Source organism: Drosophila navojoa, chromosome 2 (genome assembly GCF_054131105.1).
Source record: "Drosophila navojoa isolate 15081-1374.11 chromosome 2, UAZ_NAV_1.0, whole genome shotgun sequence".
NCBI classification, from domain to species: Eukaryota; Metazoa; Arthropoda; class Insecta; order Diptera; family Drosophilidae; genus Drosophila; species Drosophila navojoa.
Window position 1 is genome coordinate 12,158,911 of NC_142890.1, and position 16,726 is coordinate 12,175,636.

At 49.4% G+C, this 16,726-nt stretch overlaps 5 protein-coding genes across 6 annotated transcripts; 3 read left to right on the forward strand and 2 right to left on the reverse strand.

Moving 5' to 3' along the window:
* Positions 1–284: 284 nt before the first annotated feature.
* On the reverse strand, positions 285–16,220 carry LOC108655748 (progestin and adipoQ receptor family member 4). 2 transcript variants are annotated; one of them, XM_018107531.3, is made up of 8 exons: positions 15,711–16,220; positions 14,296–15,195; positions 4,889–5,104; positions 2,321–2,424; positions 1,626–1,763; positions 1,534–1,542; positions 1,192–1,332; positions 285–1,127 (listed from the first exon to the last, which is right to left on the reverse strand). In XM_018107531.3, the coding sequence occupies exons 2-8, from the start codon at positions 15,137–15,139 to the stop codon at positions 1,032–1,034; spliced, it is 1,548 nt and encodes a 515-aa protein (XP_017963020.2). In that variant the 5' UTR covers positions 15,140–15,195; positions 15,711–16,220; the 3' UTR covers positions 285–1,031. The 2 variants fall into 2 exon arrangements, with proteins under 2 accessions (XP_017963020.2, XP_017963029.2); XM_018107540.3 differs by lacking the exon at positions 1,534–1,542 and having other exon boundaries at positions 15,711–16,219.
* Nepl17 (Neprilysin-like 17) lies at positions 2,422–4,805 on the forward strand. Its single transcript, XM_030387541.2, has one exon. The coding sequence runs from the start codon at positions 2,626–2,628 to the stop codon at positions 4,702–4,704; it is 2,079 nt and encodes a 692-aa protein (XP_030243401.1). The 5' UTR covers positions 2,422–2,625; the 3' UTR covers positions 4,705–4,805.
* Nepl18 (Neprilysin-like 18) lies at positions 5,774–7,946 on the forward strand. The gene has a single exon (XM_018107494.3). The coding sequence runs from the start codon at positions 5,806–5,808 to the stop codon at positions 7,870–7,872; it is 2,067 nt and encodes a 688-aa protein (XP_017962983.1). The 5' UTR covers positions 5,774–5,805; the 3' UTR covers positions 7,873–7,946.
* On the reverse strand, positions 7,936–10,223 carry Nepl19 (Neprilysin-like 19). The gene has a single exon (XM_018107475.3). It carries the CDS (start codon positions 10,042–10,044, stop codon positions 7,975–7,977), a length of 2,070 nt encoding a protein of 689 aa, XP_017962964.2. The 5' UTR covers positions 10,045–10,223; the 3' UTR covers positions 7,936–7,974.
* On the forward strand, positions 11,175–13,477 carry LOC108655564 (neprilysin-4). The gene has a single exon (XM_018107332.3). The coding sequence runs from the start codon at positions 11,368–11,370 to the stop codon at positions 13,468–13,470; it is 2,103 nt and encodes a 700-aa protein (XP_017962821.1). The 5' UTR covers positions 11,175–11,367; the 3' UTR covers positions 13,471–13,477.
* Positions 16,221–16,726: the final 506 nt, after the last annotated feature.

Below are 16,726 nucleotides of genomic sequence, written 5' to 3' on the forward strand. Positions count from 1 at the left end.
TTCCATCTGTTGGATTTAAAATACTTTGCCGTACTATATTTATAATTGTATTATTCTACGTCTGCCACTTAAAAACTAGAAAATTTCAATTATTATAATTTGTGGAGAGTTTCAATCATTCACTAGTTAAAGTAAAACTATATGGTTAAAATTAGGCATTAGGAAGTTGGTTTCTAAATTGTTTCAGCATAATTTAGCTTGAAGATAATGTTCACACTTGTCCAATTGTTACAACTAACTAATGGTATAAAATACACATTAGTGGATCAGCTTTTACTCATTAATTGTATTCTTTTTTTAGTTCAATTTATAAATAAAGATATTTCAAATTTTAGTAATTGTCAACTAGGAAGATTGTTGAATTAAGTATTCTTAGAGATTAGTTTTCGATTTTCTCATTTTGTTTGCTTTTATAGTCGACGAGGTACAAAGTTATTTATACTTGAAAATTATAAGTTTATTTTTTGTTTAGTTCTCCTTTTGCTTTTTCGTTTTTGTTTAGTTTTTGTTGTAAGCATAATGAGGTACATATGTATCAACATCATTGAAATTATCGTTCATATAGTACTCAGAGTTTTTCGTGAGAGTCGCGCAAAGAAGTTGTAATTGAAAGCGCATTGTTTTTGTTGTTTTTTGTTTTGTTCATCGTTTTATCATTCATCATGATAAATCATAATCGTCTTAATGCTAAATACCACAGTCGAAGTATGTACTAATTATACATATACATATGTACATATATCTAGTCACTATATATATACATATATGTGTATATATATATGTTTATATGTTCTTATTCATATTGTTACTGTTACAGCACGCGCTCATTTTATACACGGTATATTTGAGTAGCATTTTGAAGCATTTTGCATCTGGTTTATCATTTGTTTCAATGATCAGCTCTGTCCAGCCGTTTAGTCCGGCTGCGAGCGAGTATTTCGCAATATCCAATTGATTCGGGCACGTCGTGGTTGGGGCTTTAGCAAGAGCAGCAGTGAGAGCAGCAGGATTAGGAGCAGCCAGTAAGCGGGTCATAGGTCGATGTGGGTCAATGACTGTTCCACGGTGGCATTGGCCACCGTATTGCACGTCTGTGTGGACATCCATTCAAAGTCTTTGATTGTTGCCTGACAAAATGATAAATCGATAATTACTATATAGTATTATATATGCTCCCTGGCTCTAGTTCACCTTATGCATGGAGTAGACGGCCACCACGACCAGCACATGCATAATGTTATGCGAGTTCAGATAGAAGTCGACCAGGCCGGGAAACCACTTTTCGGGTATGCGCATGGCACCAATAGCACCGCCCAGTATGGAGACGCCATCCTGAAGCGATGCAAGAGAATGTTTGTGCGAATCTTGTATTAGCGAGGGTAACAATGGATGACGGGAACTGTATTTGGGTTTGGTTGTATTGGTATGGCGGTGTTCGGAGGACACCAATCGCATCGGTTGCATACGGCCCAGTCTTACACTTGGTCCATATGCAGGTTATGTAGGTGTACAATATATGAAAGTTCAACTTACAACTTCAACCTAAGAATGGATGCGCACAGGCCAGCCAAAAATGTTTGGTAAAAATAGCAAGTTAGTCAATTGGAATGCCTTGACATACGCACCTGCAGGTAGACATGGGAAAGGGCCATATGACTGCCGCCCACCATTCCTCGGATCCGCAGAAAGGTCAACACGGAGCGCATGGCAAACGGCAGAGCAAAGCACAGACGCCTCTGCCACGGAGAGCTGGCGGTGAGTGCCTGTTGAATTGAGATTTATACCCACATGTATAATCAAGGATCAAATTTGAACTAACTCTAAGGGTCTACAGAGACTTGAAATAATATGGGGAAATGTTAATACAAATTCCTGTTAAGTTATCTAACACAAGCAAAAAAGTATGTTCCTTTCATAGGGCAAAAAGTAATAGTGGGAACTGTTAGGTAGAGCTCTGAAAATCTGTGAAGTAACTGTTTAGTTAAGCTCACATATAAACACCTAAATAAATGTTAACAGGGAATTAAAAAAAATACTGGGAACAGTTAAGAGAGATAATATACAGTGATAATAAAGTATGCTTCGTGTTTTCAAGTGTTTCTTTTAGATGAAATAAAAAATAATGGGAAGAAAATGAGCATACGCTTAGTATTCGGCTCACTACATAATATTGTAAACATTAAGGAAAGACAAGCCTGCTAGTCTTAAGTCTAAGGACTTATTTTATATAAAATTGAAAAGTAATGGGAAAATGTTAAATAAAACGCAAAATATGCAGTACATAATATTATACAGGGATCAGTCTTGATACATATCTTACCTTATACAAACCCCATAGTGAGAGAAGACAGTATGCGGTTATGATGAACCACTTGAGGATGGGCGTAAAGCAGAGTGTTGTCGCCGTAACCAGCGGCAAGGCACCTACAAAGGGAGAGAAACAAACAGAGAGAGAGGGAGAGAGAGAGGAAGAGAGACCGAGAGAGAAATGAGTTGTCCAAGCCGAAATCAATTTCGTTTGACACCTGTTATGGTCAACGAAATAAAACAATCCGTGATAAGACGAGCAGCGCCGACAGCTGAAGCTCAGTTGAGGAACGACAATCGCGCATTAAACAACGCAATATGAGAGATATTTCCGCTTCCGTCAGCCGCCGGGCTATCAGCTGTCTGCGACTGCTGCTGCTGCTGATGTCAGTACGGAACATTGTTGACGCCGGCGTCTTTGAGAGTCTGAGTATTAATACACCGCTAACGCATGAGATCATGCAGCAGGCCAAGTCCGCGGGCATGCGCTCCTACATAAACAGGAAGGTGCAGCCGTGCGATGATTTCTATGGCTATGCGTGTGGCAACTTTGCCAGGATCAATCCAGCGACACAGGAAACGGTCAGCACGGACTTCTTTGAGGCCCTCAATGCCGGCTATCAGCGCCGGCTGCGCCAGCTGTTCCGGCAGCCCAAGCTGAGCACGGACAGCCCCACCGAAACGCGTGTCAAGTACTTCTACGAGTCCTGCCTGAACACCAGCGCACTGCAGCTGAATCAGCGTGCCCATGTGCTGGGCATCCTCAAAGAGTTCGGCGGACTGCCCGCCCTGGAGGGCAGCAAGTGGAACGAGTCCAATTTCGAGCCAATCGAAATGATGGCGCGCCTGCTGAATCGCTTTGGCAAGCGGACACTGCTGAGCGTGAAGGTCGGTCCGGGCCTGGCCAACAGCCAGATGAATCGATTATTTATCGGCCAGCGGGACGATCTGGACAGCAGCAAGGCCGTCGTCCTACACCACAGCAGCCAGCTGATTATGAAGGAGAATCTGCAGCAGCTGCTGGGCCTGAGTGAGTCGAAGGCCGCCGAAACAGCGGCGGAAATAGCAAAAATCAATCTGGAGCTGTCACGCGGCATCGTCGAGCCCCAAGAGGAGCTGCCGCCCAGCCAGATGTACCGCCTGCGCCTGCTGTCCGACATGAGCGACAGCTACGGGCCCAGGCTCAATGTGACGCGCTTCGTGCAGCTCTGGCTGAATCATGACTACCTGCTGCCCGTCTACGAATACGTCGAGAGCTACATGTGGCAGGTGAAGAAGATACTGACCCAGACGCCCAAGCGAGTCCTGGCCAACTACATGCTCTCATCGCTGCTCAGCGACTACGAGATCGAGACGGCTGCCAGTCCGGAGAAGCAGCATGTGCTGTGCGCGGAGAAGACGACGCTGCTATTCGCGGACTTTGTGGACCACATGGTGTACCGGTCGCTGGAGAAGCAGAACCCGGACATACCGGGCAGCCTGCGCCAGCTGTGGCAGGAGCTGAAGGTGGCCTTTGGCGATTTGCTGCGCGCGCCCAGCACCAAGTGGCTAAGCGAGCAGACCCTGAACGAGGCGCTGGCCAAGCTGAAGGCCATGAGCTTTCACATACTGGGCTCTGGGACGAGCGACTTTGAGGACTACTATGGCGGCCTGGTGATCAGCAATGCCGACTACTTTGGCAACGTGCAGCGGCTGCTGGAGCTGCGTGCTCAGCACTTGCGCGAGGATCTCCAGCGGCAGCCGAACCCCTACTTCTATGCGGACTTCAATACGTCGCCGTTCTATGTGCCGGAGCTGAATCGTGTCATATTGCCAGCCAGCTTTATGCAGCATCGCTACTTCTTCGACGAGGTCTACCCCATGGCGCTCAAGTACGGCACCGTCGGCTTCTCGCTGGCCCACGAGATGGCCCACGGCTTCGACGATCTGTCGCGCACCTTCGACGCCCAGGGCAACCTGCGCGACTGGTGGGACCGCAATGCCACGCTAGCGTTCGAGGAGCGCAAGCAGTGCCTGGTGGAGCAGTTCAGTGGCTATCGCTACAATGGCGAGCGGCTGCCCAAGCTGCAGCTGCAGTCCGAGAATATAGCGGACAATACGGGCGTGCGCATCGCCCATGCCGCCTACCTCAACTGGCTGAGCCAGTCCTCGCCGGATGGCGAGACATTGCCTCGCATGTCGCACACGCCGCAGCAGCTCTTCTTTCTCGCTCTAGGTCAGGTGTGGTGCTCGGATCTGTTGCCAGGGCTGCGTCACGCACTGGCCATCAGCGACGTGCATGCGCCGGACGAGGTGAGACTCTACGCGATGATGGCCAACTTTGATGAGTTCGCCAAGGCCTACGAGTGCCGGCAAGGCGCCCACATGAATCCCCTGCGAAAGTGCGTTATCTACTGAGGCCGTCCTTCAACTGATTAGGAGCTATCTACATATGTGTATAGTATAAGCTGTCTGTACTTGAAATACATCTATACGCTTGTCGTATATACTGCCCATTTCCTAGTTGCGTTTCTATTCATGTATATTTATATATAGAGTGAGAGAGAGAGAGAGAGAGAGGGAGAGATTAACGCTCACTTACCGAAACTCTGGCTCACCCAGATGCCAACCATGTCCAGCTTGAGCAGCGTATAGTAAAAATTCTCCCCCTTCTCGATGTTCATAAACAGATGATAGACGAAGCTGCCGCACCAAGGCGCCACCGATCCAAAGACGTGGCAAAACGAGAGGAACTTGTAGCCACTGTCCCACGGCATCAGGCCCGGAACAATGGCCAGTATATAAAATATGGGTATGGCTGCAAATAAACAAATATTGCTTGTTTTTAAAGGAGAGTACCATCAAGTCATGTAGAAAATAAAATATAATAATAATGATAATAAATTCTATTTATAAGAGAGATTAGGTAATATTACTTTATAGAGACAAATAGCTACTGATACCGACTTTCATATATTCCACATGATGTAGTCAGAATTCATACAGATGCTGAAATGTGAGCATATGTGAAATAAGTGAAATATAGTTCGAGTCAACTGTTTACCTTGAGATTCGGTTCGCTTTGATTAAGATTATTATTAAGAGAGTGAAGTTCGAAACCCGAAAAATACAAACTGTTAAATCAGAACAAGTGCTTGGGCTTGCATCTGATTTAAAGTATATTCATAAAGTCTAATTTTTATTGAGACTTCCAATATTTTTCTCTTTTACTTATAGTATATACATAACAAATACTAGAGAAATACTTGCTCGTATGTAGCACTACTTGTTCCATTCAGACACTCCGCTATGTTAACATTGAGATAACATTAACCATTTGAATTATGTGTAGCATGAGCTTTCGTCTGGCTAGCTCAGCTGGTATAAGAGTCTATGCAGCTCATGGAGCTCTCGCGATGCGCGATAACAGTTTGACCTGCCGCAGTGCGCTGATAATCGAGCCGTTGGGGCCAGACAAAGCGACTGTTTTGGAGCTCAGTTGAATCGTTGGCGGGAATCATGTTAGGACGACGCTGGAACGCTTCGCTGCTGCTGGCAATATTTTGCTTGACGGCAGCCCCAATCGCCTGGGCCTTGCCGTCGGGGACGGCCAATGCGAGCGTAGGCGATGATCTCACAACGGATTACGCCAAGCAGATCATACGCCAGTCTAAGGTGGCCGAGATGAAGGGCATGCTGGATGAGAGGACGGCGCCCTGCGACGACTTCTACGGCTATGCGTGCGGCAACTGGCATCGTCAGAATCCCGCTCAGCTGTTCGGGAACATAATGACGGATACGTTTCAGCTGATTGTCAAGGGATTCGACCGACGTCTGCAACGTCTGCTGCAGTCGGGCGAAATGAGATCAGAGCTGGAGCAGAAGCTACAAAATTTCTATCGATCCTGTCTGCTGGCAGATGTACGAGATATCCACTATAAGCGGGCGCTGCTGAGCATCTATAGTGAGTTCGGAGGATTTCCTGTGGTGGAGCGTGAGAGCTGGATTGCCCCGAGCTTCAGCTGGTGGCGCACCATTGCGGAAATACAGCACAAATACGGCCAGCAAATCATACTGGCCGTGGACATAATGTCGGACATCAAGAATCATACGGTTAATCGGGTCTATCTGGGCCCGCCGGACAACAAGCAGCCCATCAGCATACTGAAGAATCTCGAGGATAAGGCTCTGGCACATCAGCTCCAGCTCTACTTTGGCGTTGCCGAGCAACTGGCCAAGCGAACCGCCAGGCAGCTGATCAAATTGCAGCGCGCCCTGGCCGAGGGCAGCCTCAGCGAAAACGTCAGCCTGGAAGACGATCTGGCCCTTTACTCAGTGGCCGAGCTGGAGCAGAGGTATGCTGCGCAGTTCAGCATCAAAGAGTATCTCGGCCTGGTGCTGGGCAAGGACAATGTGCCGGAGCACATCTATATCTATAGTGAGAACTATTTGAACAGCACCCTGCAAACGCTGCAGGCCACTCCGGTGGAGACAATCGCCAACTATGTGATCTGGCAGCTGCTGGAGCCATACCGAGTCCAGTCCGAGCCCAACGAGCTGCGCACCTGGTGCACTGAGCAAACCAAGAAGCACTTTGCAAAGCTCACGGACCACATGATCTACGAGCGCTATCGCAGTCCCGCGGCCGAGGCAGATGTGAAGAGTGTCTGGAAGCAGATACGCGAGACGTTCCGGCAGCAATTGGCGGGCGACAAGCTCGACTGGATTGCGAACAGGACTCGAGAGCTGGCGATTCATAAATTGGATCGCATGGAGCTGCACATCAACTCCTATGACAATGTGGACTTCCAGGGACTCTACGGCGCGGTGGCCGTGGACAGGCAGAACTACGTGCTCAACGTGCAACAGCTGCTCATGGTGGAGGCCAAGCGCAGTCTGAAGAGGCAGCACAATCCGGCCACCTCATTGGAGGCCACCGATGTGCTGAGCTTCACGCCCGCCTACAACATCCTGGACAACAACATCACAATCCCAGTGGCGCTCCTCCAGCCGCGCTACTTCTGGGATGCGAACTACCCGCAGGCGCTCAAGTACGGCACCTTGGGCTATCTGCTGGCGCACGAGATGATACACGGCTTCGACGACGAGGGACGCAATTATGATGCCAACGGCAATCTGGCGCCCTGGTGGGATGAAAGATCGCGCTACGAGTTCGAGGAGAAGCGCAAGTGCTTCCAGGCGCAGTATCACTCCTACAAATACGGCGGCACACGCTTGCCGGAGAGCGTGCTGCAGTCGGAGAACATTGCCGACAATGCGGGCGTCAAGCTGGCCTACAAGGCCTACCAGCGTTGGCTGGAGCAGCAGCCGCCCGAGGTGCTGCAGCAGGAGACACTAGCCGGCCTCGAGCTGACCAGCCGGCAGCTGTTCTTCCTGAGCTATGCCCAGCTGTGGTGCGACGACGTCCAGTCCCTGTTCAAGACGTCGGTGGCCAAGGTGGATGACCATGCGCCGGGCATGTATCGCGTCATTGGGCCATTGTCGAACTTTCAAGAGTTCTCCTGGGTCTACAACTGCTCCCAGCAGGCGCCCATGGATCCAGAGTTCAAGTGCGCCATATACTAAGCTAGCTGCTCTGAAATGCTATGCCTTAGCCTTAGTCTTACAATAAAATGGGTGGCCCGTAAGGGTAGCCGAAATGTTAGCTTTATTATTTCACATTTTACTTTAGCCGTACAGTCGACATCTCTGCTCAGGATTCATTGGCGATGGGCTGGAGCAAGCGAAGACTCTGGCAAAGTCCGCCGTGTTGGCCAAGGCGCCCTGCACGCGCAGCGCATTGGGCGTTTCGGTGAGCAGCAGCGACTGCTTGTCCCGGAACTGCTCGTTGGCATCGTTGCACCACAGCTGCGCATAGCTGAGGAAGAACAGCTGCTCGGGAGTGTGGCTCAGCGACGGCAGCTGCTCCGTGATCAGGGCCGACGAGGCCAGGCTGGCCAAGTAGCTCCTGTAGCCCAGATACGCCAGCTGTATGGCCGCATTGTCGGCCATATTGTTGTCCTGCAGCTCACTGGAGGGCAGATAGTTGCCGGCGTAGCGCAGGCGCTCGTACTGATGCCGATAGCAGGCCTTGCGCTTGCCAAAGCCAGCCAAGGTGGCTGCATCCCAGTCGGCGCGCCTGTCCAAGCTGTGGGCCAGCTGCTCCGCCATAATGGTGCCCAGGGTGGCGTAGCGCAGAGCCCGCGGATAGAAGCGAGACCACAGGAAGTTCGGTTGCAGCAGTGCCACGGGCAGCAGCACCTGATTCTCCAGGGGATCGTATGTGGGCGCAGTGGGCACCACAGCGGACGGCTCAAGCACATTTCGCTGGCTGAGCACAGCGGCCAGATTGAATAGGAAATCGTTCGGCTTCAGCTCCAGCTGCCCGTAGCGCTCTGTGAAATTCCAATGAGTATATCCATTGAGCAGCAGCCGCGTCGCATTCAACTGGTCCAGCACCAGGCGACGCGTGTCCTGGGATAGCCAGTCAGTGCTGTTGTTATTCTCAAGCAGATTGTAGAAGCTGCGCTTGATCTGCTGCCAGACATCGTCGATATCGCTCAGGGTGGACGCAGCGCCGTACCGCCGGTAGGCCATGTTGGTGAGCAGCTGCGGGAACAGCTGCGTGGCGCTGCTCATGCACTGGGCCACAACTGGCGCCGAGCGGTCGTAGTAGAAGCGCTGCAGCAGCTTGTGGAAGATGTAGTTGGCCAGCACATGGGCGGGCGTTTGAGCCAGGACGACCAGCAAATGCGCCTGATAGCTGTCCACGTGCTCGTAGAGCAGCTCATCCGGCTGCAACGGCCGCTGCAGCACCAGTTCCACATAGCGCGTCAGATTCAGGGCGGGCGCATAGGCACTGGCCAGCTCGGCAGGGGAACGCGGCTTGGCTAGCCCACCCAGTGGACGATTCCCCAGGCCGCTGACCATGCCCTTGCCCAACTGCAACTCCAAGTCCACGATTTCTCGCGCTGTTCTGCTCGCCAGCGACGCCTCCAAGCCCAAATGCTGCTCCAGCTGAGCGGCAACTTGACTTGGCTGCGGCTTCACCAGCGAACGAGGCGGCTGGCCCACATAGAGTCGAGCTATAGTCTTGTTCTGCGGATCGGGCGCCTGCTGCAATAGCAGTAAGATATCGAGTCCATATTTGCGCTTGATCTGCGCCACAGTGGCCAGCCAGTCAAAGTCGTCGGCTGGCCAGATCTGGCCCGGCAGCGCCAGCGCGGGCATGCGTCCGAATTCGGCGGCAATCTCCTGCAGCCGCTGGCGATAGAGCGGCAGTGGCGTCTGGCGGAAGCGCAGGCAGCTGGCATAGAATTGCTTCAGCTTCAGCGTGGGCAAATCGTCGATCTCCGGATCCGCAGGCTCCTGCAGGAGCCGCTGCTGCTTGTGCCGATAGCCGTTGGCCAGCAGCTGCTGGTAGTTGGTCTCGCGCGGCTGGGCCGCATTGGCCGGATTGATCTTGGGCCAATTGCCGCAGCTGTAGCCAAAGAAGTCCTCGCAGGCATCCAGCTCCGGCCGCATATAGCTGCGCATCTCCGCCGCCTTGGCCAGCCGCATCACGCGCTGCACGTAGGCGCTGTCGTTGTGCTGCGATATCGGCTGCTCCTGCAGCTGTATGTGTGTGTCCAGCTCGGGCTGCGACAGCAAGTGCCCCGTCGCACAGCTCAGCGCGAGCAGCGCAGCACCCAGCACACTGAACCACGCGCGTCTCATAGCTAAAGAGCAACTGAATCGCCTTCCGCCACGCACTTTCATCAGCCAGCCCCAGCCCCGTTCGGCGGCGTGAGCTTTTCCTTATCGCCTCCGACTGACTGACTGACTGGTCATTGGTCTGTATAAAAATATTGCCATAGTGAGGGCAGCGTGATTGGGTCACAGCTCACGTCGCGTCTCCACAGCCACTGTATGCCCATTAATTGCATTATGCCCAATGAATTCTAATAATATATGTAATATCCACTTGTGTGGCTCGCCTATTGTATTCTTGGGATTTCTAGCTGGCGAAAACTTTGAATTCGAATTGTTCAATTTGCAATAACAAATCAAATTTAACTGACAGTTACAGACTTAACTGGTAGTTAATTATTTTGTAAATATTTTGAACTGCTTGTTAAATCTTATACTTGACTTTTATTTCAGCAACTTGAATTGGAGTTGTTTGACATCTAACTGACAGTTACATCCTTAACTGGGGGTTCATTTCGTTAGATCAACAATTTAAATTGGAATTACTTAATTTTCAATACCAAATCAGATTGAATAGAAAAGACTTTAATTGGTATTTCATTTTGATATTCTGACTGCATTAAATGTATAAATCTATTTAAACTGTTAGTTAAGACATTAACTGCATGTTAAATCCTTTATCTTATAGTCAGTCTATCTACTTATATACCTATACATATGTATGCTCTCATCAACACTTGCTTTACATTTGCAACCACGATCAATTATCAAGCACAAGAAAACTTTTTTCCAGTGTGTGTGTCAAATTGATTGTTAGGCTTGACAAGCACATTATGCCATCCACTGAATCGCGAGGTCAAACTGTTTGTTAGCTTGCACAGCATCCAGTCTCACTAGGCATTCAACTCGTACGTCCAGTTTTCACAAGCGAATCTCAGTCTTATCGCGAGCTCTTTACATCACAAAAATATATACGAAATAATTATTGAACTGTTTTCAATAGAAACGCTATGATACTCTAAGACTCAACTGAGTTTTGAGTGATATTTCGCCTTCGATGAGCTATAGTAAAAGCTTTCTTGGACCATATGCTCAGGAAATTGGCGTGGGTACATTCAACAGAAAGTATTTATATATATATATATATATATATATATATATATAGAGCTTGAAGATTTGCAAATTGTTTGGGCGACTGCTGTGTGATTTTGTATCTCAATTGCGTTCACTTCTGTAGTGGAAGAGATAACCCAAACGGGGTCGCATTAAAGCTCAGCTTACTCTGCTCTCATATCTGTGTATGTGTGTGTGTGAGTTTGTGGAATCGAGACTTTTAAAACGAAAAGCTGATGCGCTCAGTCAGCAATAGGAATTACAAGAAATAACAACGCGATGGGAAAGCTGCGGCTCCGCATAAATGATAATCTATGGCTAATGCTTTACGGATTACTGTTATTGCTACCGCATTTGATAGGCAGCAGCAAACTGGATATTGGCTATGTTGACGATGTGATGCAACAGGCAAAGGCAGCGGAAATCGCTAGCTTCATGAACGAGAGCGTCGATCCGTGCGAGAACTTTTATGAATTCGCCTGCGGCAATTGGGCGCGCATCAATCCGGCCACAACGTTGAATAAGATATCGACGGGACTGTTCGAGCGCCTGACAGATGGCCTCAATCGCAAGGTGAGGCGTATACTGAACAGCGAGAGCGATGAGGACGACACTGAGGAGGATGTGCAGGTGAGAAACTTCTACCGTTCCTGCGTGGCAGTGCGCGACGTGGACAGCCACTATCAGCAGAAGCTGAAGGATTTGATAGCCGAGTTCGGCAAGATGCCGGCACTGACTCCTGACTGGCAGGAAACGGAGTTTGATTGGCTAGAGACAGTGGGGCGCATAGCCTATCGCTACGCCATCCCCATCATACTGTCCGTTGAGGTGACCAAGGACTTTGCCAACAACGAGATCAACGTGGCCTACATTGGCCAGCAGGATTTCCCCCTGGAGACGCGCAGCATGTACCTGGACAACAATACAGCCATCTACAGACACAACTATCAGCACAATATGGCGAAAAAGCTTCAGAACTTCTTGGGCCTGCCACGGCAGAAGTCGGTCCAATTGGCCTCTGAACTGATGGACTTTGAGGTGGAGCTGGCACGCGGGCTGATCAATATGTCAGAGGGACTGCACCTGACCGACATCGCACAGCTGTCCACCATCGCTGAGATGCAGCAGAGCTATGGAGCTGTCCTGGACGTGGAGCGATTGGTCAATATATCGCTGGGCGAGCAGATCAAGGGCAATGTCTACGACTTCAATCCACAGTATCAGCAGAATTTGATGAACGTGATCAGTAGTACACCCAAGCGCGCTATAGCCAATTATATATTCTTTCGCTTGATCAATGAGTTCATCATGGAGCCGGGCAAGACGCTGGCCAAACGGCAGGAGAAGTGTATAACGCGGACCAAGCAACACTTCTCCAAGAATCTGGACAACATGATCTTTCGGCGTTACAACAACAACGACACGGCCGCCGACATTGACCTGATCTGGCACCAGCTGAAGTCCACCTTCGAGCAGACTCTGCAATCCGACGAGTCCCTCGACTGGATCAGCAGACAGACCCGCGAAACCGCCATCGAGAAGCTCGCGGCTATGAAGCTCGAGGTGAACTCGTATGCCAATGAAAACTTGACCGAGGATTTCGCTGGTCTGCGGCTGCAGAGGGAGGATTATGTGGAGAATGTACGCCAGACCCTTATACTGGCCTCCATGCAGAGTCGCGAGCAGCTGCACAAGCCCGTCAAGCCGCTGGATGCGGGCGATGTGCTCAGCTATACACCCGCCAACATTCTCGTGGAGAATGTCATCAAGGTGCCGGTGTCGCTGCTGCAGCCTTATTATCTGTGGGCCGCCAGCTATCCGAATGCCATCAAGTTCGGCACGCTGGGCGCCCTGATCGGTCACGAGCTGATCCACGGCTTCGATGACGCCGGGCGCAAGTTCGATGCACGCGGCAACATCAACGACTGGTGGGACGAGCAGTCGGCGGACAATTTCGAGACGAGGCAGCGCTGCTTTTCGGAGCAGTACAGAACGTACGTCTACCATGGCATCCGGCTGCCCAAAGCAAAGTCTCAGTCGGAGAACATTGCGGACAATGGAGGCCTGCGCTTGGCTTATGCCGCCTATCGCAATCTGCAAAGCGCCCTGGACGCCACCGTCGGCGGCAGGCGGCAGCTGCTCAAGGAGAAGCTGCCCACGCTGAACTACACCAACATGCAGCTGTTCTTCATCTCCTTTGCCCAGGTCTGGTGCAATGATGCGCACACAAGTACGCACAACCTGCAGATATCCGTGGATCAGCATGTGCCCGGCGAGCTGCGAGTCATCGGTACGCTCTCGAATTTCGAGGAGTTTGCCAAGGAGTTTCAATGTGCCGCCGGCACACGAATGAATCCCCTCAAGAAATGTAAAATATACTAAAACTAAACAAATGCTCGCATCCCTGTGATAAAAATTATAGACAATATATCATTTTTCATCCAATTAAAAGTCTTAAGAGAGAGCAGAGCGTATTGGTTTCGTGCCCGTACCTAACAAAATTAATATTGATTTGTATGCCCTTTGCATACTCGGCTTTATCAGAAATAACAGTTAAATCAAATTAGGGCAAGTTCGCCATCATTAGGCCATCTATCTATGGGCCAAGTTCGTTTGGCCATCGATGTAAAATATGATACCATTAAGATCTCCGTTTGAGATAAGTTATTTCAAGCACTGAGAGAGATATAGCATGAGTATTCACTTATGACGGGCTCTCTGTATTTAACTCTCCTCTTCATATCGCCCTCCCTCAAAGGATGACTCTATTTTCTATATAGGCATATATACATCAGAGTTCGTTAAATAATAATAAATATCATCTGCCACAAATAGCTAATAATTGCTTTAACAGAACTGATATAGACACTCGGCTATTCTAGTTCGTGCATTCCTAATATGCACTTGTGTCTGTGTGTGTGTGTGTACAGACTACCTAAAGACACATACATACGCACATATGTATGTATGGAAATGCAAAACCAATTATTTAGGTATTCCACCTCTTGCACACTGCCGTTTGTGGGTCGTAAGAAAGGTCGGTTGGGGCAATCTATTTATGTGCATTATGCGCTTGCACTTGGCTTTGACCGTGATTGTTAATGGCATTGAAACGGATCGATAAATGAGCAACAGCCGTGCCGTATGGGTAGGTGGGAGGGCGGTGCGGGTGGCCGTGGCAGCGGCAGCGGCGAGTCGAACACTTACCGTGCGTCAGTATGTTGATGGTCTCGTTGTGCCAATAGAAGAGACTGAGCAGGCAGCCCTTGAAGGTCTGCAGCGGACGGTATCCTTTGAGGACATACGGATTGAATTGCAGATATTTGGGCATGTCCTGCCAATGCAGCAGCTGATCCATGTTAGCCGATGCCATCGTTGTCTTGCTGCTGCTGCTGCTGCTGCTGTTGCTGTTGCTGTTGCCGTTGCCGTTGCTGCTGCCTGTTGCTAGTGTGGTCGTTGTGGCTGTTGTCGTCGCACTCGATATTCCGCCGGATGCTGTTGTAGTTGTTGCTGCTGCTGCTGTTGCTGTTGCTATTATTGTTCCTGCTGTTGTGGCTGTTGGTGGTGCTGTTGTTGTTGCTGTTGATGGTGCTGTAAGCAAGGCAGACATTGGCGTTGTGGAAGCGTTCGTGGAAGACGTTAATGATGTGGTATTCAATGAGGCCAGTGCTGCAGCTAGATTCTCCCCATGTCCAACCTCGCCGCCGGCCAGATCCTTCAGGCCGTTCATGACCATCCCATGTGTCGCATATGGCTCGCCACTGCCATCGGCTAGGCCGACCTCATGACCGATGCCGCGAATGCGCGCCGGCGTTGTCGGCGGCGAGGCGGACATTGACTCGACGGTGCTGCCCAGGCAATTGGCAATATCGTGCTCACAGCTCACGTTGCATGGAGCTGTCGTAGCGTTGGCAACAACAACTGCGGGCACGTAGCTGGGCGCCGGCTTAATTTTGGGCTTGCTGATGAGCGTGCTGGCAGAAGACTTGCTGACCGGCTCGGCGCTCAGATCAACAACGACGGCAGCAGCGGCGGCGGCAGCAGTGTCCATGCCTCGAGTATAAGCGCGTTCAATAGCCGGTTCTAAAAAATTGGCGGCAACAGCAACTGAAATCAAAAGTTCACGTCATGAATTATAAACTAGGACGCAGTGCTATAAAAATGCTTCACATAAAACTCACACAATTCCCTCTTTCATGCCCCCTCTCACTCACTACATATCTCTGTCTCTCTACCTCCTCACAATAACACCCTCACACACACACCCACACACACAATCAAGCAGAGAAGCGTGCGCGCACACACAATCGGCCTTTTATGTGTTACGTATACGCCTCGATGTCCTGTGCCAAAAAAGCACGTGCTTACGTATGAAAAAGAGACCAGGACAATGTCAACACACACAGGCCCAGCTGCCTCGTGACCCAAAAATGGATTTGCGGCCCATATGTATGTACACATGTGCATGCACATGCATAGAGTGCACTTTCTTCTTCTTCTTCTACTCCATTTTTTTGCAGACACGGACTATTTTGTTAGGTGGCCGAAAGTGAATATTTATTGTGAATCACGCGACTTGCAGGCTTCTGTCTGTTTAGTAAAAATCGATAGGCTATACTTACATCTGGCATGCGCCTCGTCCAAAAATTAAATGTTAATTTTGTTCAATGCAGTTTAATGGCAACAAAATGGCCAATAAGCGCAACACAATTCTGCCTGCATTCAGACCGCAATGCAACTGCTGCAGAAACTTCTTTTGGAAGCAAATAGGCGGGGCGCGGGTGGGTGTGAACACGTTTTGGATAACTCTTGGTATAGCTGCTGTTATGAGCTTTGACTAAGTAGGTGGCTAAAACAGCGTTGATATGGGCGCGGCATACCGCTGGGCAGACACTCGTTTAATTATGCTGCCATTAGATGCGCCCTAATGTTGATTTCTTCGTGAATTTTTAATAGTCTAATTTTTGTGTATAGTTGTTTTTTTTTTTTTTTTTTTTTTTTGATTTCGTTGCGGACACGGAAAATACTACAAGGCGGGAGCAGGCTTCGCAGCGCACGTTGGCGTAAGCACGTCAATATCTGACTGAGGACGATAACGATACCGTTATGGTTTGTATTGTTATGCAATTGAATTGCCAGTATTTTCTTTGGGCGCCAACAAGAAAAAACGAGAGCGCGCGCGCATTGCACGACAGCTGATTAATTTAAAATCTTCTATAGTGGCAACGCCGGCCGTTTGTTTTTCAGCACTGGTTCATGTAACTGCTGTCAACGCAGTGGTGGCAACGCTAACGCTCTAGACATTGAGCAGGTCAGCTGCTGACGCGCTTGGCTTGGTTGTAATTCAATTTCAAAACATATTAATTACAGTAGACTTTGCTTTTCTTATTGTCAAAAAGTGTAGGTTTTCAATCGAAAGTTTTCCTATACTTCAAGCTTCTGTGAAAAAATAAAAAGCTACCTAACTTGGGCGGCCTCAACGGAATAGAAAAGAATAGCGCCAAATATTACAATAACAAATCAGACGCAACCTAAAAAGGGTACAAGTGCAATTTTTGATTTATATACATATGTGGGAAGTTGTATACTAATGTCCTCAAGCATCGTCGAAAAAGCAGCTCAAACTTGGCAATTACTC

Coding starts and splice junctions, on each gene's coding strand:
- LOC108655564 (XM_018107332.3), top strand. CDS start 11,368: ATGGGAAAGCTGCGGCTCCGCATAAATGATAATCTATGGCTAATGCTT.
- LOC108655748 (XM_018107531.3), bottom strand. CDS start 15,139: ATGGACACTGCTGCCGCCGCCGCTGCTGCCGTCGTTGTTGATCTGAGC. Junction 5,105..14,295: donor CATCAACATACTGACGCACG/GTAAGTGTTCGA, acceptor GTTTATTTGCAG/CCATACCCATATTTTATATA. Junction 1,764..2,320: donor CACTATGGGGTTTGTATAAG/GTAAGATATGTA, acceptor TCAATTCAACAG/GCACTCACCGCCAGCTCTCC.
- Nepl19 (XM_018107475.3), bottom strand. CDS start 10,044: ATGAAAGTGCGTGGCGGAAGGCGATTCAGTTGCTCTTTAGCTATGAGA.
- Nepl18 (XM_018107494.3), top strand. CDS start 5,806: ATGTTAGGACGACGCTGGAACGCTTCGCTGCTGCTGGCAATATTTTGC.
- Nepl17 (XM_030387541.2), top strand. CDS start 2,626: ATGAGAGATATTTCCGCTTCCGTCAGCCGCCGGGCTATCAGCTGTCTG.